General features: G+C 35.0%; 1 protein-coding gene across 3 annotated transcripts in view; it reads right to left on the minus strand.

The window, feature by feature from the left end:
* CNBD1 (cyclic nucleotide binding domain containing 1) overlaps positions 1 to 24,487 on the minus strand; it is a 468,077-nt gene that overhangs the window by 109,054 nt on the left and 334,536 nt on the right. For all 3 annotated transcript variants that reach the window (XR_336323.1, XM_006160740.1, XM_006160742.2), the window contains exons 9-10: positions 6,735 to 6,844; positions 4,708 to 4,858 (exon numbers count right to left, since the gene is read on the minus strand). Coding sequence is in view for 2 of the 3 variants with exons in the window: in XM_006160740.1 (XP_006160802.1) it covers positions 4,708 to 4,858; positions 6,735 to 6,844 (261 nt within the window). In the remaining variant the exon portion in view is untranslated. The remainder of the gene's footprint in view (positions 1 to 4,707; positions 4,859 to 6,734; positions 6,845 to 24,487) is intronic.

Genomic DNA, 24,487 nt, shown 5'->3' on the forward strand with positions numbered 1-24,487 from the left:
TCAGTTGCCTGAGACCCTAAGAATAGACACCAGCTGAACCTGCCCAAACATGTGACCTACAAAACTGTTTGATAATATATGTGAAGTGTTTCAAGTGGCTAAATTTATGCTCATTTGGTATGTAGCAGTAGAAAACGAAGACAAGTATGTAATAGACACATCAACTGTAAATCAAGTTTAGATACTTGCATTTTATTTGGCTGGCTTTGTTAATATCTCAAGTAAGAATATTCGGCAACCTCACACCAGGCATGTGTGCATGTGTGCCAAAGATCCCGAGAGAACAGAGAAGGGATTGCGATGTGGCCATCCCCCCTGGGGTGGGGGCGGATTTCTTGCTTTCTGTTTCTCTGTCTCTCTCTGTCTTTCTGGCAAGCACACATGCCCTATAGAAAAAAAAAAAAACTCTCAAAAAAAATATTCAGCAACTAAAATTAATTATCGATCATTTTATGATTTAAGAATGACAATAAAATCATTATGTTGAGTTTTTAAAGGGCAGGGAAAGAACTTATCCAATTGAACAAATATCAAAGAATTTAGGAGACATAAAATTCCTTTGTGTATGCTTCCTGTAAGAAGCACTTATTCAACAAACAAGATATTTATTAGGTATGCAGTAATTACTTGTACTTATATTTTAATAGATGTATTACTAACCCAAAGTGATATTAGTTTTAAAATACTTTTATGATAGGAAAGCAGTTACTGTATTTAAGCTTTTTAACATGAATGTGACAGAAGTGTGTGAGATTTATCATCCAAAGGAAATAAAACCACTTATGAGTGGACCTTACTTTTAAACATGGAATGGCAATGCAAACATAGAACCTTTGAACCTTGAACTATGGTGAGAAACAGTTACATAATATACAAATTTTCTCTTGCTTAAAGCTTTGTCCAAAAAAAAAAAGATAAAAATATTACTCAAACTAACTCTTATATCTTATAAGTAAGAAATATTATTTCAAAATAAGTGTCACAGGACCAGCAGATGGCATAAAGATTATGTTGCTGGACTCTGACGTAGTTGAACACGGTTCAAGTACCAGACACAGTGGCTAAAACTCACACCAGACGTACCAGACCCAGTGGCTAAAACTCACACCAGATGCATGGGCATGTACGCTTAAAATCCCACAAGCAGACTGGAGAAAAATGGATTATGAAGTGATCATTCCCCCGAGGGGGGGGGATTGATTTCTCACTTCCCATCTCTCTTCCTCTTTCTCTGTTTCTCCTGTAAGCACATGCACCTATAGCAAAAACCTCTCTAAAAAAATAAATATATAAAATATCACATCTTATTTTTAATTTTAAAATGCATTTTTATGACAAACCTTCTATTGCAAAGCAAAAATGAAAAAGAAAAGAGGAGAAGGAAGTAAATTTCCTGTGGCAAATTGTTCAATAGTTTAAACTGATTTGATGACTTTTATTAACAAAGAGAAACCTAGCTTAAGGAGATATACAGATGTGCTGAGAGGGTCTTCACAAGAATATATTCGTTCCTGAAATGACTAGCAGATCTGATATCCTATGTCTTGTATTAAGAGAATGAATTATGAGAAATAAGCCTTTGAACATTTTCCCTGTTTAAAAACAAAAAACATTTTAAATAGTTGTATTAATGTCACTTTGGATTTGGAACTTCCTTTTTGAGAAAGACATGTTAAATCCACTAGCTATTATTTATTTTTCAATCATGCGTAGTTGAATATGTAAAATACACACACACACACACACACACACACACACACAAATATACATACATTCACATAGATTTACTTAAAATATGTATTATTTTTATTCAAAAGCAATACTTTTTATTTCAAAAAATAGTACTGTACATTAATTTTAACAGTTGGAAGACGATGTCAGATATAAATGATTATGTTGGTTTGTATTATCATTAAATAATTTGAAGTACAAGTTGTGCATATGGACAAAAATATATTAGCCTTATAAAAATAATAATCAGATAAAGTATACTAAGTAGCATTATATGGGATGAGAGTAAACTTATAATTGCTTATCTTAATAACTGTTCTCATTTTTATTTAGATGCTCAAGATAATGTCTTAGAAGCATGCCCATAATTAAGAAAATAATACCTATCTGCAAAAAGTTAACTTAAATGAACAACAAAAAAATTACTCTTCAGATCCTTTAAAAAAAAAACAAAACCAGTTATTCCATATGTCTTCCTTCATGGCTGTGTGAAGATAGGTGTACACATAATTCTTCAGAAAGAGCATTTAACATTTATGCAGCCTTTTATTTTTCCTAGATTCTATTCTACTAACCCCTAGAAATAAAAACAATTAATGCATTGCTTCCTTTCTGTATTTATTAAATATACTTGACTCATTTAAGGGAAATTTGATCTTTATGCCATTTTTGTTGGAGCAACTAGAGAGTGTGGTTTGCATATTAGGGTAAAGATAGGCCTTTTGAGTCTTTCCATTTGTATTTATAATTCTAAGACAATTAATATATTTAACATTCCATGGTAGATGAGAACAGGAAGGCCACATAACCAACATGTAACTGAGGATTTCGTTGTAACTTAATGGTTTCATTTATTTTTTTATTTTTATTTTTTTGGAGAGGTTTTTTTTTTTTTTAATTTTTTTTTTTGGGGGGGTTTTTTTTTTTTTTTTTTTTTGCTATAGGGTGCATGCGCTTGCCAGACAGAGAGAGACAGAGAGATAGAAAGCGAGAAATCACCCCCCAGGGGGGATGGCCATGCTGCAATCCCTTCTCCTCCATTCTCCTCTCAGGATCTTGGGCACTCACACACACTCACCCAGCATAAGTTTAAGCCACCGGGTCCAGGACTCGAACCATAGTCGACTATGTGGGAGTCCAGCGACATAGCCATTACGCTAACTGCAGGTCCCTGGTTTCATTTATTTTTAAGTGGACTACCTCAAATTACAAGAATTATTCTTAACATCAATGTATATAATTGATTGCAATAAGTCTTGATAACAAGATGATATATGGGTTTTCCTCATGCTTATTTTTCTAATTTAGCACATCCATTGGTCTTCAGTTTGATATGTTTTTTTTCCTTTTTAAATAATTTCCTACATGTGTGCTCACCAGAGGGAGAAAGAGAAAAATAAAGAAAGAGACATAAAGTGAGAAAGTACTCCCCAGAGGATACAGCCACACCTTAACCCCGCCTCAGGATTTTGGGGACACATATGCACACGTGACAGTATGTTTTCTGAGCCACTGGGTCTGAGACTCACACTTTTCAGCTGACCATGTAACAACCACACATCTCAACTGCCACACGACGGCTGGCCCTCAGTGTGGTATTTTTAAGGTTTATTTTGCTTTTGCTTAAATCTTGCTCAATATTGTTTAATATAAATGGATTCATCTACAGATGATAAAAGGAGTGCATTAGATGGAGACAGAATAAAACAATGCAACAATACTTGTTAAAAATCTTTGTTCTTCATATGTGAAGGTAATTCTTTCAGTAAAATAACTATTCATGTTTAATTAACAAATGAATTTCAAATTTATCACTTTTTAAAAGTAAACACACCAATATGAAAGTTTTTTTTTCCATTGAGTGAGAATTAAGTACATATAGGTTATATATTTATTTAGAGATAGAAATAAAAAAGAATACTTGAAATTTGGGATATGGTGATTTAGTCAAATAATGTATGGATAATCATGAAAAGTTTTTCAATTTGGTTTATTTATACAAATTTCTCATCCATTTCAATTTCTACAACTTTCTCCTCTTTAATCCTTTATCTGATGTTTGACATTCTCAGTTTTATTACATATAAATTAAGTTTTCTTTAATTTCCTGTGATTTTATGTCTTATTAGTCCCTTTTCATTTCTCCTTTATATGTAATCATATATTCAACTTTAGTATTCATAATATTTGGAGAACTGAGCATGAGTGACTACATGATCTTTCCATTTTTCTTTCTTTCCTTTTTTTTTTTCTTTTTTCAACATGGAGCACTTGCTTGTCAGAGAGAGTGAGTGGAGAGAGAGAGAGAGCACCCTCCAGGAGAGAGATGGTCATGCTGCAATCCTTTTCTCCTCCATTTTCCTCTTAGGTTTTTGAGCATGCACAAATACCTGCCCTGTGTGCTTCTGTTGCCCCCTCCCCCGACTGGGTCTGAAACTGCAACTGTGCATTCAGCTCCACGAGATCTGGCTACTTCAACTGACACAGCATCAACTGGCACAATCCTTCTTTTACTATTACTGGTGCTTTAAATTTCAGATAAAAGCTTAAATTCTGCAAGTCATAGTTTTTTTTTTTATGTGGTAAAGCTAGATTGTATATTGGGGATAGTACATACTCGACCTTAACCAAAACATAAAAGCTATAACCTTAGATATAACCTTAGAGCTGAAACCTAAACAATGTCCCAGAAAAGAAGGGAACATTGCTACTAATGGTAACAAAAATTGACAGAGAAATTCTAGTACTTTCAAATCAGTGTTTTAAAATGTTGCTAATATAATCTAAAAGTAGCATAATTAAATCAGAATATGATGTTAAAGATAGATAGATAGATGATACATAGATACATATGGTGTCTCTGTAAACAGCATACACACACACACACACACACTTCATTTGTGGGATATGTCTAATATTTTTAAAAATGTATCCAATAGGATGCTGTAACAGTTAAAAAAATATATATGTATTTACCAAATAGGTCTTTATCTTCAATGATGGCCATTTCAACCTCATTTCCAGTAATAATTGTGCATGTGAAAGGAACTTGAAGAAGAACGCTAATCTCACCAAAGGACTCCTTCTCCTGAAGTTTACCCATACATACAAGTCTTTGAATTTTTTTCTGTAAAAAAATATAAATAAACAAAAATAGATACAATGTAATGCATTTTAGTAGAACTATTTTTATGTAGTAAAGTAGTAGTAGTATCAAAAACTCACTTGTTCATAAATCATTTTACTGTATGGTATTTCAAATAAGCTAGTAATTTTATTCAAATCAGAGAAAACATTTACTTCAATTAAATTAGAATAACAGCAAATTCATAGAAAATGTAAGCATAAATAAGATAATTAAAAGCACTCGCCCTCAGGGATCAGTCATTTAAAAGATATTATTTATAATTATGTTCAGGAAATGTAAAACTAATTTTATTTTTTAAAGTCCTCGGATACCAATCTGTAAACAGCTTAGCTTAACCTGTTTCGTGAACTACGATTGTTCACTACAGCACCAGCTACGAGGCACTCACTTTGAACTAAGAAAGAAAGAAAATAAGCAGAAAGTGCCAAGGCCAGTGCTGATGGAATTAGCTCAAGAGAAGAAATTCTCCTCTGCCTTTCCTGTTTAAATACAAACAAAATATATGGAAAGTGAGTTTGACTCAGAGAAGTAGCAATTTATGTCCAAATTTGGCACTTTATGGCAAAGGGCCTAGGGGACTTTACTGCGAGATCTCATCAGTTTTGAAAATGGATGAGTTAGTAAGCAGTAAGATATAAGAACAAAATATAATCCTCAGGCTTGGAGGGTGATAGAGACTCAGAATGGGTAGAAGCCTTTACTAAGTACTTTGGGATGAAAGCCAATATAACTTGAATTTTCCCCACTTATATAAATGAGAAATCTTTACACTGAATATGATGTATACAGCAAATTCAAGTCAGTTTTCATATTTAATAGAATTCTATTGATGACTGACCAACTAAAAAGGATTAATTCTAAATTTTCTTTCAGTGTTCTTTTTCTCTTTTGTATTTTCTAGAACTTCATAAAGATAGAATGGATTGTTTACATTTGTTATTTTTGCCCAAATGAAGTTTGAGATATATCCATATTCCTGTGTGTATCATTAGTTCCTTTTGACAGCTGCATGGCCTTCTATTGTATGATTATATCACAATGCTTCTGTCTATTCAACTGTTGGTAGATATTTGGGTTACTTCCAGCTTTTTGCAAATATGGATTCATGTTAGATATTTGTATTTCTATTTTTATTTTTATTTCTCTCAAGTAAATATTTAAAGTGGAATTTTGGTCGACATGGTAAAGTACATATTAACCAATCTAATATGTCTGTAGTAATATCTTGCTATGGTTTTAATTTGCATTTATCTATTTGATGAATAATAATGTTAATCATCTTTTTGTTTTTATCATAGATTTTTGTGAGACTAGCAGATGGTGTAATGGTTATGTTGCTGGACTCCCATGTAGTCAAATGTGGTTCAAGTCCCAGACCCAGTGGCACTAGGCATACGTGCGGGTATGCCCAAAGTCCCAAGAGGAGAATGAAGTAGAAGAGATTGCAGTGTGGCCAGCCCTCCGAGAGGGTGCCTTCTCACTTTCTGTCTCTCTGTATCTCTCATGCTGGAGCACTTTGGGCATGCAAGTACACACACAAGTTTTAAGCTACTGGGTCTGGGACTCGAACTGTGGTCTACTACATAAAGGTCCAGTGTCATAACCATTATGCCTTCTGCTGGTCCCCAGAATGTTAAGCACTTTTTAATGTGTTTTTTGGTCATTCCTTACAAATTATTGTATCTTAAAAACTAACAGATCTTATAACATCTTACAAACCAATAAAAAACTCAAAAACATAAACAAAAATTTTACAAAAGAAAACAAATGTCTAATTAGTACATTAAAAGATATTTGACATTCTTTCTTCATTAGAGTAGATTGACTAAAGAGAATACATGAGTTTAAAACTTACCACTCTATTTAATTGTAGTTTCACAAGTCCTATAATACTTCTGTAAATGTTACAGTATCCAGAATTAATATAGGCCACAAAAGAGATGATATCTCCACTCTCTACTATCACTGAAAATAAGAGAGATCATTATTTCACACAGTCTTCTGTAAAGAAAGGTATTTTCAATATTATGACAAAAGTTTGAAAAATTCCATTCAAAAACAATTAATGATAAATTTCTTAATGAAAGCAAGTTTATTTTTGAGCAGTACAGATGCTCCTTGACTACAGTGGGGTTACTTCTGGATAAAACAATGAGAAATTGAAAAATAGTATAAGACAAGAATGCAGTTAGTCAACTGTAGAACATCAGTTCATTACTCTTACACTTGTGTGGCTAATGGGAGCAGTGCTCAGTGCCACTAATCAGTGTCACAAAAATTTATCCTATGGCATATTCACTTGGGAAATTATCAAACTTTGGAATTTGAAGTAGAGTGTCTACCAAATAGTATCACTTTTTCACAAGTATCATATTGAAAATCTTAAATTAAACCATGCTAAGACAGAGACAATCTCTACTTGGTGGACGACAAAAAAGAAATCAATTTAGCCATAACTTAATATAGGAGTAAATATTGACAAGACTTTGATAGTAAAAGTAATGTGTTCTGGTATTAAGCTGTCTGGTAGGAGAAAGTGTGAGGAGCATGGGAAAAGCTCCAATCTGCAGTATTTGCTGATGTCTACAGTATAAATATTTCTACCATGACTAATTTCAAGCTACTAACAATTTAACAACTAGTCTGCAAAATCCCTGAATATTTAACAAATTGTTCTCTAGAGTTCTTACCTTGAGTCAGCTCTAGCACTCTACAAAACACAGTAGTGCCCAAAAGTAAGGACTTTTAGGCTCTCTGGCCTAGATTAAAATTGTACCTTGCCATTTCCTATGTAAATTTAAAATACACAAGCTCCGAGCTTCAAATTTTTTTAACCCTAAATTGGTAAAATTAAAAGTCCTAAATGTGGTAATTAAGTGCATACGGCATAATTTCTCTCACATAGTATTGCCCAATAAATCATGGGTCATCAATCTCAACATTATTTTAAGTGTGTAAAGCCACCCTAAAGTTAAGATATATTTATTTGAAAGTGAGCCCTACTGCAACTTTATAACTGTCAATGTATTCAGTAGTAAATAAAATAAAAATCTCATGATCTACATAACATTGTAAATGGTCAAAATAATTTAACTTAATAATTAATATGCAAATTAATATTGTTACTACTTCAAATTTGTTTTTTCTTTTGTTCATTTTGAGATATATAAATTATTTTTTCATTTTTTATAGACTTTTGCTATAGGGCATGTGTGGTCACCAGAGAGACTGAGAGGGACAGAGAGAGACAGAAAGAGAGAAAGTGAGAAATCGCCTCCCAGCTAGGATGGCCACATCACAATCCCTTGTCCATTCTCCTCTCAGGATCTTGGGCATGCATGCACACGAATCTGGAATGATTTTAAGCTGTTGGGCCCAGGATTCAATTCACAGTCGAATATGTGGGAGTTTAGCAACATAACCATTACGTCATCTACTGGTCCCAATTTTTTTTAGAGATTTTTGCTGCAGGGTGTATTTGCTTGCTGGAGAGACAGTGAAGCAAAAAGTGATAAATCACCCCTAATGGAGATGGCCACACACCAATCCCTTCTCCTCCATTCTCCTCTCAAGATTTTAGGCACACATGTGCAGACACCCAGTATGAGTTTTAAACTACCATGTCCATGACTTGAACTGCAGTTGACTACATGGGAGTCCAGTGATGTAACAATTACACCATCTGCTGGTCCCAAGATACATCAATTTTTCTTTTTTCTTTTTTTGAGAGGTTTTTGCTATAGGGCGCATGCGCTCACCAGACAAACAGAGAGAGACAGAGAGACAGAAAGCGAGAAATCACCCCCCCAGGGGGGATGGCCACACCACAATCCCTTCTCCTCCATTCTCCTCTCGGGATTTTGGGCACACACGCACACGCGCCCGGCATGAGTTTTAAGCCACCGGGTCCGGGACATGAACCGTGGTTGACTACGTGGGAGTCTAGCGACATAGCCAATACGCTAACTGCTGGTCCCAAATTTTTCTAAAAAATTCTAAAATCAACAGTCGTAATGAAAATGTAAACACACATATATTTTTCCATGATTTTATAAAGAATTACAAAAAAGATTTTAAAATTATTTGATAGTATTTTAATTTATTTCCCATGAGGCACATATATCAACATGGTAAAACCATTGATTTTCTCCAAATAATAAAGAAGATAAAGAACATATGTCTTGTAGATATATTTCTTTAAAAATTACAGTTAAAAGAGTAGTGAATAATTGGTAAATATAATCTACCACCAGCAGAAAATAAATACCAACATGTAGCCAAAAAATAATTAAAGGTAAATAAAGAGGTATTTCAAAACTTTTGCTGGCTGACATATTTATAAGAATATATAATCTCTTTCTACATAATGTAGACCTCAAAGCTAACAATAAAATAATTTTAAATATTCTGTCAATTCATTTATTTTGTTAAATAAAGTTATGTTTCCATCAAGTCTGGTGGTTAAGGTGGATGGATCCCACATGGCCAAGTGCATAGCTGAGCTGGCTGCTTAAAAAACACTGCCAGGTGGGACCAGCAGTTGATGTAATGCTATTCCGCTGGATTCCCATGTAGGACCAGCAGTTGATGTAATGCTTTTCCACTGGATTCCCAGGTAGTCGACCACGGTTCAAGTCCCAGACCCAGTGGCTTAAACTCACGCCAGGAGCATGTGCACGCCCAAGATCCCTAAGGAGAATGGAGAAGGGACTGCGGTGTGGTCATTCCTCCTCGGGGGTGATTTCACACTTTCTGTCTCTCTGTCTCTCCGGTGAGCACACAAGCCCTATACCAATAACCTCTCAAAAAAAAACACTGCCAGGGCCACTTGATGACAGAGCGATTAAGAAACTGGACTTCCACATGGCCCAACTGCAGTCCAAATCCCTGACCCAACAGCTTAAAACTCATATTGGGCACTTGAGTGCTTGCCCAAAATCATGAGAAGATAATGGAGGAGAAGGGATTGTTGTATGGCCATCCCCCTGGGGGGTGATTTCTCACTTTCTGTCTCTCTATCTCTGTCTTTCTGGTAAGCACACACACCCTATAGCAAAAATCTCTCTTAAAAACAAACAAACAAAAAACAAAAACACTGCCAGCATATGAGTATACATGCCCAAAATTCCAAAATGGAGAAATGGAGAAGGGATTGGGGGAAGACTATCCCACCTGGGGGTCGGGGGAAGCTTACTCACTTTGTAATTCTCTGGCAAGCACATACACCCTCTGGAATTTTTTTATTTTTAATTTATAGTAACATTTTTATTTTATTAGGTTTCTTATAGCAAAATAAATATATTTTAAATTATCTTAAGATTTCAAAGTAGAATACGCATGTAGAATGTTATGTAAATTGTTTAGGCAAAGGGAAATTCTCAAAGATTTTCTTCTAAAAGTTGTGGGAGGGGCCAGGTGGTGGCCATTTGGGCCAACCAAATGGGAAGAGTTCTGGGATTGCATCCTGGAACCTCCCTGATCATGCCAGGAGCATGCCTTTGATTTGGGCTGCTGAGGCTGGAAGAGGATGATGGCATAGGGGAAACTGGGAGTGCCTGTTTTTCTTTCTCTTATTTTTTCTCTCTTTCTCATGAAAATACAGACACACATGCACACACACATACTTTAAAGGAACATAGGGTCTCTTGGAAATTGATAAATAAGGAAAAGATTAATTTAAAGAGATACTAAAGAAAAACACTATTCTTAACTTCTAGAATATGCACTGCTGCAGACCAGCAGTTAGTGTAATGGCTATGTCGCTGGATTCCCATGTAGTCAACCATGGTTTGAGTCCCGGACCCGGTGGCTTAGACTCACACTGGGCACATCTGCATGCATGCCCAAGATCCCGGGAGGATCTATTAAGAATAAAAAACTGCATTGTAGATACTTTGGTCAATGTAAATGGTAATCAAGGGAAATTTAATAAATTAGAACAATCCATCGACTTTTTAATATCATCACTTAAATTAATCATTTTACAGCAGTTAATGAAATGGAAATATGTTGGGACCAGTAGTTAGTGTAATGGCTATGTTGCCAAACTCCTATGTAGTCGACCGTGGTTCAGGTCCTGGACCCGGTGGCTTAAACTCATGCCGGGCACATGTGTGTGCATGCCCAAGATCCCGAGAGGAGAATGGAGGAGAAAGGATTGTGGCATGGCCATCCCCCCTGGGGATGATTTCTCTCTTTCTATCTCTCTGTCTCTCTCAGTCTTTCTGGTGAACACACATGCCCTATAGCAAAACCTCTCAAAAAAAAAAAAAGACTTTAAAAATAGAAATGGAAATATGCTAATTTTCTAATGTACATTGAAAAAGTGTTCCATTAGCTTTTACATTATTCAACTTTAGTGAAAAGTATATAAAAGCAGGCCAGCCAGTGGCAGGTTGGTTTGGGTGACTGGATCCCCCATGGCCAACAGTGTGGTTTGTGTCCCAGGACTGGTGACTTAAGAAACACACCAGCATGTGTTTATGCATGCCCAAAATCCCAAGAGGAGAATAGAGGGTAAGGGATTGCAATGTGACCATCCACTTTTAGGGGTGATTTCTCATTTTCCCTCTTTGTCTATCTCTACTAGGTGAGTTCATGTATTATATAGTAAAAACAAAAACAAAATATATATCCATATATGTGTATGTGTATGTGTGTGTGTGTGTGTGTGTGTGTACAAAATCTGTTTCAGAATTAAATACTTGGAAAAATATAGAAAAGATTAACAGTAGATATTGACAAGCATATAATTATGTTATATAAGTTTTATAATCTGTTTCCCCAAAATATATATATTGAGTTTAGAGAATTCTCTTAAAGAACCAATATTTCTAAATTAATTTCTAAATTTATAATTTGAAAATAGCAGTAAGTTTCATAATGTAGTATATGAGAAAAAATATACTAATTACAGAAAAAAAATTATTTTGAGCAAGATGGGAAAACAAAAAACCACAGCACTACTTCTTCCCATTAACACATTGATTCAACAAGAGTACAAAATCTGATCTGTGTTAAATTCAAAAACCACTTAAGAGGTGTTAGCCCAGATTAGTGTAAAAGCACTGCCTAGAAACTGTCTAGTCCAAGTTATGCTCTTATAACTGTAAGGTCTGGGGGAAGGGAAAAGAAACATGGCGGAAACATCCCCCCGGGCAGGAACTTTCCTGTTTTCCGCATCTGGCCTGCCATCACCAATGGACTTTCCCGCCCTTGAGCATTTGGTGCGCTGGTTAAAGTTGAATGGAAACAGCCAACTTCATTGGTCAGACAAGGACCGGAGGTGACCACCTATTGAGCAATGGCCCTCTAAGAATGAGCAGCCCCCACCCTGAGCGTGACTCCCTCAGCCTCTGACCGGACTGAGGGACCTCACCCGAGAACTTTTGCAGAGTAGATTTTATTGGTTTTATTAAACTCCAAGGCCTGACTCGTATTTTTGTCTTTGCCGCCTCTGACTCCACCGCCGATCCCAAATCAAACCTGACAATAACCTAAACAACATAACATGAGAGTGAGTAATTCATAAGGTTCATAAATTTATTTACCATAGTTTTGAAGGTTTGGAAGTATACAATCAAGGCACTGGCAGAGTTGGTGTCTGATAAAGAAGTGGTCATTACTTTTAAGATGGTATATTAGGGACCAACAGACGGTGTAATGGTTATATCGCTGGACTCCCACATGGCTGACTGTGGTTCAAGTCCTGGACCCAGAGGCTTGCATCTGTGTGCATGCTGCCCAGGTGTGTGTGCATACATGCCCAAAATCTCAAAAAGAGAATGAAGAAGGGATTGTGCCATGGCCATCTTCCCTGGGAGCCTCATTTCTTGCTTTCTATCTCTGTTTTTCTGATAAGTCATGCACCCTATAGCAAAAAATCTCTCTTAAAAAAATAATAAAAGATACACTGACCATTTCATCTTCCAGATAAGGAGTAAACACTATTTTTGACATGACAGAAGTGTACATCAAGAGAGGTCATTAACATCCTATCTGTCTTACAAGAAATATAAAATACCAGTAAGGAAATGGGATTTGACAAATACCCTGACAGCGCAACCAGGGAAAGATATTCCAACAAAAAAAAAAAAAAAAAAAAAAAAAAGAAAGAAAGAAAGAAAGAGAAAAAGAAAGAAATGAATACAGAGTCAAAATCCTTAAGATATTAGCAAACAAAATTCAACAGCAAATTAAAAGTATCATATATCATGCCCAAGGGGAATGTATCCCTGACATACAAGAATGGTACCAACCTACAGGCAAGTAAATCTTATTAACAGAACAAAGAATAAAAGTTACATGCTATCACAAAAAATGCAGAAATAGTGTTTAACAAAATTCAACACCATTCATGATAAAAAAATAAAAGAAAAACACTCAAACTAGAAAAAGAAATTACTTCACAGCCTTACTGGTAAAAAACTGATAACTTTTCCTTTCATATCAGGAGCAATGCAAAGATGACCACTCACTATTTCTCTTCGTATAGTACCAGAATTTCTAGCTAGAAAAATTAGGCAAAAATAAGTGCATAAATAAAAATAAAAGCATCCAAATCAGAAAAAAATAAGTAAAACTGTCCCTTCGCGGATGACTTTATATGTAGAAAACCCTATATATTCTAAACAATGAAAATGTTAGAACTTATAAAGAAATTCAGTAAAGTTGTAGGATACAAAATCAACATACAAAATCAGTTGTGTTTCTTTCTAAATACTAGAGAATCTGACAAGGAAATTAAGAAAATAATCTCATTTACCATGGCATCAAAAAGAATAAAAATAGTTATAAACTTACCATGGGAGAGACTTGTACACTGAAAATTATAATAGTTTGTTGAAAGAAATAAAAGATTCAAATAAATGGAAAGACATCCTATACTCATGGAGCAGAAAGCTTAATATTCCTACAAGAGCTGCACTACCGAAATTGATCTACTAATGCAATGATGTCCATATCTAAATCTCAAAGACACTTCATACAAAACTAGACCCAAAGGACAGGAGAATGCTCAGTCAGAAAAGCGCTTGCGCATCAATGTTTATTGCGGCATTATTCATGATCTCTAAGACATGAAATCATGCAAGATGAAAATATTCTAGAGATATGCTGAACCACAGCATACTTATAGTTAGCAAAACAATACAGTACATGTAAAAATTTGTAAGATGACGAATTTCAAGCTATGTGTTTTAAAAATGTATAAATGGTTTTAAAATTTAATCTCTAGGTTACCAGAATTTTTTCTTTACTTCTCTATTAAACATACCCTCTGTAACACACACACACACACACACACACACACACACACACACACACACACTTTCCAATGAACAAAAAGAAAATATTCAATAGTATGAGATTTTGCTAATAATGAATCTTAGACCTAAAGGAAATGACGGATAATTTTAACTCTTCACAAATTAATTCACTTTTGTTAGAAGACTCCAAAATTAAGAGCAGGCATGCTTATTTACAGAAACCACTAAAGATAGTCTCAGAAAAATTTCAGTCACTTTTTTTATAGAGATATTGAAAATATAAACTATTTCTCAATATTTCTTACGGTCCTTCCAAATCAGAAAAAAATAAAAGTAACTAGTTAAATTATTATTATTATTATTATTTAGAGGTTTTTTGCCATATGGTACGTGCACTTGTCAGAGAGAGAGGGAGACAGACAGAGAGAAGGAAAGTGAGAAATCACCCCCCAGGAGGTGGCCATGTCACAATCCTTTCTCCTCCATTCTCCTCCTGGGATCTTGGGCATGCACACACACAGCCAGCATAATTTTCAAACCACTGGATCTGAGACTCAAACCATGATCAGCCATGTGGGAGTCTAGCAACATAACCACTATGCTATCTGCTGGCCCCCACTAGTTAAATGATTTAATTAAGCAATTCGTGTGTATCTCTTATCCTGTATAAAACACTATGAATTGCAAATTGTGAAAAAGCCTGCAATACAGTTAACTTGACAAGGTAAATAATAAAAGTTAAGCTAGCATAAGAAAATTAGGATAATTCATTCTAAATAATTTTAATATTTTCTTTTCTGGAGGTAAAAGAACATCTATCACAGTGTTATGCAATACAAACAGTAGACAATATTTTTTTGTTCATATGGCATGAAATCTGGACTTGATTGTGGAATATGTTATTTTAAGACGCTTTCAAGCTAGGGGATGGAACGTTTTAAGATTGTATTCAGATCATTTTTAAAATAGTGCAATCACTCAAAAAGAGAAGAAGAAACACAAAATTTGATCGTTAAAAGATCAAGAATTTCAGACGAAATTCAGTGCAAAGACATTAAATAAACTACACAGCCTCATACTCATTACCTTTATCACCTCTAGGAGTGGAATAGGAGCATTTATGAACTACATAAAATTTCTTTTCCTGATTGGTTGATTCAAATCTTAGGACTTTCACTATTCATTTTATTTTTACAGAGCATCATCATTATGCAATCAATCCATATTTGTTAATTAAGATAAAAAAGAATACGTTGATTTTTATGACGATGCATTTATCATTTATCTATTGGAAAAAAGTATGTTTTCCCATCAGCTACAAAATTCTGGTAATAATTTTGTTCTTATAGCCTATAATTTTTTTTTGTCTATTAGAAATTTCCCAATGAGATAAAATTATTTTATGCTCGTTCATTTATTATTCCTCAAATGGAGCTCATAAAGTTTATTTTTCGAATGCCCTTCTGAGCTCCATTTATGTTAGGTGAAAAATGTACATCTATTGTCAATGGAGAACAGAACTGGGTTCAGTATCTGTTCGTTTTATTCCTGCGGTAGGCAAGGCATTCTAAACAATGTGAAAAATACCTCATGGAAACATAAGCTTGTGGCCTTTTATTGGGCCCCAGTGCGGCTGCCCACAGTGGCCAACTTACTTCTACACCAAGGATTCCTTTATTGCCAATGCCTGACTGTTTCTTCTGCCACTCTACGCCTGAAACTACTCTCTTGAAGGTAACCGTTGACATTCTAAATCTGAAATAAAATGCTACTTTTCCCAAATAAAGAGCCTTCATATTCTCTCTGCATCAAGGAATCACCTCTCCTGGTCTCCCTTGTTCTGTACTAACATTGAAGCATTTTTGAATTATTGTAAGTATACTGGCCTTATTTCCAGGACCTCATAATTGGGTTCACTCTTGTTTTAATTGCTTAACAATGCTTTGTTTCAATTATTTCATTAATTCTATTGTCCTCTATGCTAAGCTTTGGCTCTTATTACTCTCACAACTGCAATAAAAATTGAGAATGTGTTAATTTCTAAATAAAATGGAGGTATCTGAATCTCTCTTTCTTACAGGTGTCCATACTCTATTAAAAAAAAAAAAAGTGACATTTAAAATGAAAAGAGCACAGGTGTGGTTGGAGGGCCAGGCACAATGTATAGCAGTAATGCAACACTCTGATGCTGCGACCACATAGGAAGGTCCTGGGTTTATACCTGGAAGTATCCTCATGTTTGTGATCCTGGCTGGTTGAGGCTATGACTGAGATTATGGCATGAAGAGGGGCCTGTAGATTGTGCAGCAATTACATCACTGGACTCCCACATAGCCAACAGCAGTTCAAGTCCCAGACTCAGTGTCTTGAAAATCATTCTGTGTGTGCATGCATGCCCCAAATCCCAGGAGAATGGAGAAGAAGGGAATATAGTGTGACCATCCCCACACAGGGGGTGATTTCTCACTTTCCCGCTCACTATCTGTCTCTTTCTCTATCTCTGTCTCTCTCTGATAAGTGTGCATGCTCTATGGAAAAAAAAACTCTTAAAAAAAAAAAAAGATCATGCTAGGGGATCAGCAGATGGTGAAGTGGTTACATTGCTGGACTTACATGTGGCTAATCATGGTTCAAGTCCCGGAACGAGGCTTGAAATTCATGCCAGGCACATGAGTGTGAGTGCCCAAGATCTGGGAGGGGAGTAGAGGAAAAGGGATTGTGGCACGGCCATTCACCTGGGGGTGATTTCTCACTTTCCTTCTCACTGTCTGTTTCTCTCTCATGAGTGCATATTCCCTAAGGCAAAATTTTACTAGTGTGTTATTTTTATATTGCTACTTAATTTACAAAATGTTTTGCTTTTAGAATAGTACATTTTTATTATTCTGTGATAAATGGTCCAATTTATGTCTTTTGCATTTTTCTTTTGGCACATTAAGAGGGCCTTCTCCACCAAAGATTAGAAAATGAATGTTTAGAAAAATCAATGTTTACTTATAGCAAAGTTATAGTTTACCTTGTGGTTTTAAATCCACTTGGAATGAATTTATCTCTGTTTTTTTCTTGTCAAAATTCAAATGTTTTATAAATTATCTTTTCTCTCCTATTTTTATTTCTTCCATGAGAGAGAGAGAGAGAGAGAAAGGCAATCCAACAGGTTCTCCACACTGACAGAACCCTCCCCTCAGCTAGCCTGGGTCGTGGGAACATGGGCTCGTGCCTGGGTTATACAGGGAGGGTCCAGAACACGGACCCGGTGCTATACCATGGTGATCCAGTTGCATTACTATTACATTACTGTTTTGTCCTTTCCCTGCTTTTTGGAAAAAACATCTCCATCTTGTACCAAATTCTCTTATTTTTCTTACGTCCTTAGTCTTTCAATTAATTTCCCTTCCTAAGGAAATCATTAATGTCAGTTTTTATAAAATATTTTCTAACTGTTTCTGTTTCATTTGCCAAATAGACATCTGTAACATTACTTAAAAAAAAAATTAGTGCTTCTTTTAAAATTTACATTGGGCTAATAAATATGCTAAAAAATGATATCTTTGTACTAATATGTTTTCTTCTCTAAGAATGAGTTCTGTCTAATTTATTGCCTTAGTTCATGTAATTTAATTGTGCTTTATTGTTTCATGTAAAATTTTTATATATCATAAATTTATTTCTAGACATTTAACACTTTTGGTTGATATAATACATAATACTTCAAATTTTATTTATTTATTTATTTATTTATTTCACCAGGGAGGCTGAGAGACAGAGACAGAAACCAAGCTGCCATGTCCAGTACTAGAATCATGGTCAGCCACGTGGGAGTCCAGTGCCTTAACCACCATGCCATTTACCAGCCCTATTACCAGCATTTTTTACTTCTAATACTTTCTTTTTTTAAATTTTAATTTCTTTTATGCATTCAATCACATACATCACTTAAGTTATAAAGTGAATGTTCCATCATGAAAACATTTCTCACCATTCCAGTTGAAGATACTACATATGTTATCATCAACAGATAATAACCCATTTTCCTACATAACTGTTATAAAATAAATATTTGAATATTAATTTTGCACCCAAGTTAGTTTTATGTTTCCTAATAATTTCCTCACTCCTATAAAACGCAAGTGTGTAATTATATAATGAACAGGTAATGATGTCTTTGTCTCTCCTATTTATACTTCTATGCTTACTGTTTATTTTACTCCAAATTGTTAGCAAGCTCATCACTTTAATACCGATGCTTCTAATATTTAGTGTTAAAAATGTAGCTGACTCATTTTATGAAATACACACCATTTATCATGTCAGGGAAGTTTTCACCCATTCTTATGTTATTAGGAACATGTGTCAGAAATAGACAATGACTTTTTTCAAATGTCTTTCAGTTGCCACGAAGATGAGGATATTGTTCTTCTCCCTTGACCTATATTTTAGTGAAATATAGTAATAGCTTTTTTAAAATTTAAATTAGCTCCTAGAAATTTTTTGGCATGCTGTTTCTTAAAGTACTGTTAGATTCTGTTTCTCAATATTATTTTAAAGATTTTTATGTTGATATTCAATTTGAAAAAAGAAAATAGTGTTTTTGCAGTATCTTTGTCAATTGTAGCTTCTATGTTATGCTGAATATGAAAGAGAGCATAGGTATCATCTGCTCCTTGAAAATTTAGTCAAATTATCTAATTTTAGGCATAATAAAATATTCATACTATTATTACAGTATGCTTCTGGTAATCAGCAAAAATCTCTCCAAACTTTCAGAAGAGGCTGCCATGTCAGTCCTCTAAGACAAACAGACAAAGTTAAATCAACAGCTTAAACTAGAAAAACACAAAATACAAAATGGTGGCAAACACATATTTTGCCTTGTTAAAATTCCATTCACATTATTTATGTTGTTAACATATTTTTCCCTATTGTCATTATATATAATTGTGGCTAAAATGTTAAACATATTAAATTTATATAACCATTGAGTCTTATGTTTCTGTTTAATCTTTTATCTCTAAGAACTAGTAATTTTAAGGTGCAGAATATTACATTTTTTAAAGAATTATTGTATTTAATTTTATTCATTGTCATTGTTGTTTTTATTTTATTTTTTAGAAGTTGACCAGTGAGAAAGAGAGAGAGAGAAGGAAAGTGAGAAAACAAGCTGCCAGGTTCGGGACTTGAACCACGGTTAGCCATGTGGAAGTCCAGATGCCTTAACCACCATGCCACTTGCCAGTCCTATGAATATTAAATTTTTAATATAGTAAAGAGAATGTAGAAGGAAGTATATTAGATTGGCTATCCCTAATATAAACAAAAACATTGCTTTCTTGTAAAAGATACCACATATTATGTAGAACACTGAATGAGAATTTGCTAAGTGATGCTCTGCGGTTCATATACATTAAATCTATTGACAGTTCCTCCACAATTGAATAACTTGTTTACAATGTTATTGCTTTATTTGGAATTATATCTAAATTATTTGAAAAGCAGGGCCAGCCCCATAGCCCTGTGGTTAAGCCCTATGCATGAGGAGCTGGATCTTATATGGCTATCTTAAATTCAAATTTGGTCCCATGACTTGAAAAACATTCTGCGTGCATGTGTGTGCATGCCCCAAATCCTGATGAGACTGAGAAATGAGGAAAAATAATTGGGAGCGTGTCACACACTCTTTCTCTCACTCTCATGAGTGCACATATCCTCTGGTAATAAAAATTTTAATTAAAAATATATTTAGAATCAACTGGTGACTTAGTGGTTAAGGCCACCAGATCCCACATGGCTGACCATGCTTTTGAGTCTCAGACCTAGCATAAAAAAACCTGTTGGATTCATGTGCATGCATGCCCAAAATCCTAAGGGGAGAATGGAGAAGGGATTGAGACATGGCCATCCACCCGGGTTGGGAGAAGTAAGTTCTCATTTTCCCTTTCTTTTTCTCTGTCTCTCTCCAGCAAACACATAGGCCTTATAGCAAATTAAAACAACAACAACAACAAATTGGGAACAAACATGAATAAATAAAAGACCAATGCATTTCTTGAGAATAACTACTTAAGCACATAAGTAAAATTGTTCTGTGTAAAATCATCGTTGCATTATTTAGACACATGTCATTTATTCTTGGAGAGCAACCCAAATTTGATTTATATTTTATATATTTTATATTCTGTTTCAAATATTGTCTCCAGATAAGTTCCAGCAATATTTCCTAAAATAACATTTGTCAAACAAATGCAAGTGGATTAATATTAATGTAGTATGTGCATAAAGCATTAAACCCTCTCAAATTCAATATTACTTTGCTCTGTTTAAAATGAAAGTTAGGTGTATGGTATTTAAATATAAAATCTTGTCAAGATTTCTTGGTGAAGAATAGCTTAATGTTAAAATAAATAGCAGAAAGTGGCATTAACCGCAAAAAAGCAGTCAATATGAAATAATAAAAATAATTTTAAAAGTAGAATGTATTTCACCTTAGAAGTTTAAGCAGAATAAATAACTATACCATTTAAAATCCAAGTTTATGTAAACCTCTAATTTTTCTGTAAGCAAATTCTAATCTGATAGCTGTAACTATCTCCCTAAAAACTTTTGTTAAGATTTGATAATCTAAAGAGACCAAAAAAGAAATACAGGTCTTTGACATGGCTGCCCTCTACTGACCCAAGATTTGCCTTGTTACAACCAAGAAATATTATGGAGTATTATTATATCTAAAGCTTCTGAGTTTTCTAAAATTCTAAATTTAAGAAAACACCCCAAGCTACATTATTCTTAGTAAAGTTATAAAGTCAACATATGCAATCATGGAAAATTAATCATGCCTATGGTTCCTATCTGCTGTAGAAATGCAAAAATTTTTTAACAGGAAATAAAATGGTATAGTCAGAGAAAGATAGTTTGTTCCTATCAGAGACTTTTTTTTGTCTCTTCATAAGCAATGTAAATACTCATTGTATTTCTTAGAACTCAAAGAGCTACTGGCTTCGGTCGTGACCTCTTTGCTTAGGAAACCTGGAATAAACATTTGTTTGGAACCTAAAATGTATAGTAATGGCACTGGTAAAAATTCAGGAGAGGTAATATTCACAGAGATATAAACTAATTATGTGGTTATTATCCCAGAGAACACAGAGCTTCTTCATATATAACCCACACGCAGGAGTGGGAAATATTCAGATGAAAGCACTGATGCCTAGGAGCAAGGCATCATTCTGTTAAAAATAGATCATTATCACAAAGCACCCATATGCTTTGAAGAGAGGGAAAGCAACAACAGAGAAACTCACACTTGAAAAAAGGGGGTTGCTCCACCAGGTATCACTCGGTCCAGGAAATGACTGATACATAGAGATGACAGATATAGAAGATATAGATACGGATGATACAGGTTATAGATACACAAATAGATAGGTATAGACAGATGTACCCAGATTTTTGCTTTTTTGAAACCACAGACATCTATAAACACTTTTCTTATCATAGTAAATAAGAACAAATCATTCTAGAGATCCCAGAAAATTTACCCAGGGGACTGTTTTCCCAAGTCTCATAAAGTTGTTACAAACAGCACTAAATGAAGCATCATCACTAGGAACATAAAAGTCTTCAGAAATTTGGAGGAAAATCTATCATTTAAAGGCTGAACTTAATAGCAAACAGCCCACATGTTAAGTGTCAAGAAATGACAGGTCTCACTGGGGTTATAGTATGGTACAGAAGCAAACATGACTTGATCAAGAAAAAAATACAGTCACTAAGAAGACAAAGCATTTCTGGCTCAAGAGGAGACAGTCCTGTTCTAGTTCTGCCCAAATACTTTAAAGAAGGTTATGTAATACCAGACTGTCATTCAATGAAACACGTATTTTTGTTGTCTCGGCATCGCTTAAGAGACTCACTCACCCCCTTTGGCACCCTGGGGGTTCAAAGGGGACTTCGCCATTTTCCATGGGGAAGGCTGTGACCCAGATACAGCTAAAAAACAAATTCCAATCCCTGGCCAGAGTGAGTTTTTCAGGGTGTGCAAGTGAATCCAGCCCAACTAGTGAGTCATACCAGATTTTTCCTAGAATAATCAGGAAAAGAGACGTTTTCACAGGGATTGTTGGCTGTGAAGACAATGTAGCTATTTTTGCCGTGACATGAGGAAACTTGCTGGAGAAGGAGGCTAACACAAAAGCAAAACAGAACCAAGGATTGGAAAATATAGTCTTAGTGAAATCAATTCGACAATTGAATCCAGGCACTTCTGAAAGATAAATGCCTGCACCTTGCATTTATATAACATATATATATATAGTTATTTGGCTCTTGTTTCATTGAGTTTGATTCTGTCACTTAATGCAAAGATATCTAATAAAATGTACTGAAGTTAAAAATCTAAGAAAACTTCTTGGAATACTATTGCTAGGTTCTGAACCCATAGATTTTCAGCAAAAATTCTCTTAACCTGACTCAATTTCATAAATCTGCCAAACTAACTGAGTTTATAAAGCATGATACAGACTGATGTCCTGTGAATACCTGTAACTAGTAAGTTACACTTTAATATACACATCCACTTCAATTACTGCCAGATAAAGTGTATTTATTTATTTATTTGTTTATTTTCAGAGAGAGAGAAAGATGTTTGCTATAGGGCATGTGTGCTCTCCAGAGAGACAGAAAATGAAAAAATCACGCCCCCAGCGTGGATGGTCACACTGCAATTTCTTTTCCACTATTTTCATCTCAGGATTTGGGGCATATAGGCTCACATGCCCAATATAAGGTTTTTGTTTTCAAACCCTTGTCTCCAGCATGAGTTTGTTTGTTTGTTTGTTTGGAGGGGTTTTGCTATAGGGCGCATGCATTCTCCAGAAAGTCAGAGACAGAAAGCAAGGAATCACCCCCTACGAGGGATGGCCACGCCACAACCCCTTCTCCTCCATTCTCCTCTCAGGATCTTGGGCAAGCACGCACGCGTCCGGCATGAGTTTAAGCCAGGTCCAGGACTCGAACTGCAGTCGACTACATGGGAGTCCAGTAATATAGCCATTCTGCCAACTGCTGGTCCCCCAAGCATGAGTTTTAAGCCTCAAGGTAAGGGACTCTAACCACAGTCCACCGGAACCAGAAGATGGTATAATGGTTATGTCATTAGACTCCCATGTAGTCTACCATGATTCAACTTTCAGATCAGTGGCTTAAAAAGACTTACATGAGTTGTGTCTGTGTGTGTGTCTGTGTGTGTGTGTGCCCAAAATTCCAAGAGGAGAATGGAGAAGGGATTGCAGCATGGCCATCTCCCCATGAGAGTGATTTCTCACTTTCTGTCTCCCTGTTTCTCTGTCTCTCTATCAAGCATACACACCCTATAGCAAAAATCTCTCTAAAACAAACAAACTAACAAGCAAATGAAGTCTACTATATGGGAGTCCAGTGACATAGCCATTATGCCATCTGCTGGACTCTAAATGTATTCTTGCCAATAGTCAGTTGTGTTCATTTTGCATGCTGCTCTTGTCATTTGGATTTGTAATTGTAACTCTACAATTCAGTCAAACATTAAGCCAAAAGTTATTTTATGTAAACGTGATCTTATATTGTTATGAAATAAGATGAATCCATCTGGAAGACCTAAAAATTGAACTGCAAAATAAAATAACCTGAAGAGGTACAGACGGGGAGAAACAAAGTTTTAGTCTCTACTAAAGATTACCTTTGGCCCTATTTTTTAAATTAAATTTTATTTTTATTAAGCAAAAGTTATAGAACATGTTTTTCAAAGAAAAATTTATATTCCTTTGTCAAATGTTCCTCCCACCCTCTAATACCCATTTTCCACCACCCACTCCCCTCCCTTATGGTCTCTGGTATCTTGTCCCCTTTTCAATGAATCGGAACTAGAATTCATGAGTGTACCAAAAATACTGAGTTGCAATCAGTGGATCCATACTCAAATAAGAGGCCTCGACTCTCCACAAAAACACAGGTATTAAGATGTATATGATAAATATTCTAAATTAAAATGAAATGCTTAAGCTATATATGTGCCATTTTATATGATATTTTATTTCAATTAAGAGACCAACTAGTGATGCTAACATACCAACATATCTATAAATGCTTAGCTGCTTAGGAGTTAATGTGTCTTTTTGTTATGTTTGGGTTAGTTTTGTGTTTCTAATTTTTTGATTGCCTGAGGGACTACCCTCTTTTCAGAGAGAAACCAGGGAAAAGAACCCCGCCATGGGACCTGGCCATGCTGTAGTTCTTTCTCCTCTAGTTCTCCAACCTATCAGAATTTGGGACATGAACACCATACCCAGCATATTCTTTTTTTTTTTTT

The sequence above is a fragment of the Tupaia chinensis genome, unplaced genomic scaffold (genome assembly GCF_000334495.1).
Source record: "Tupaia chinensis unplaced genomic scaffold, TupChi_1.0 Scaffold000707_1, whole genome shotgun sequence".
In the NCBI taxonomy this organism is placed as follows: domain Eukaryota; kingdom Metazoa; phylum Chordata; class Mammalia; order Scandentia; family Tupaiidae; genus Tupaia; species Tupaia belangeri.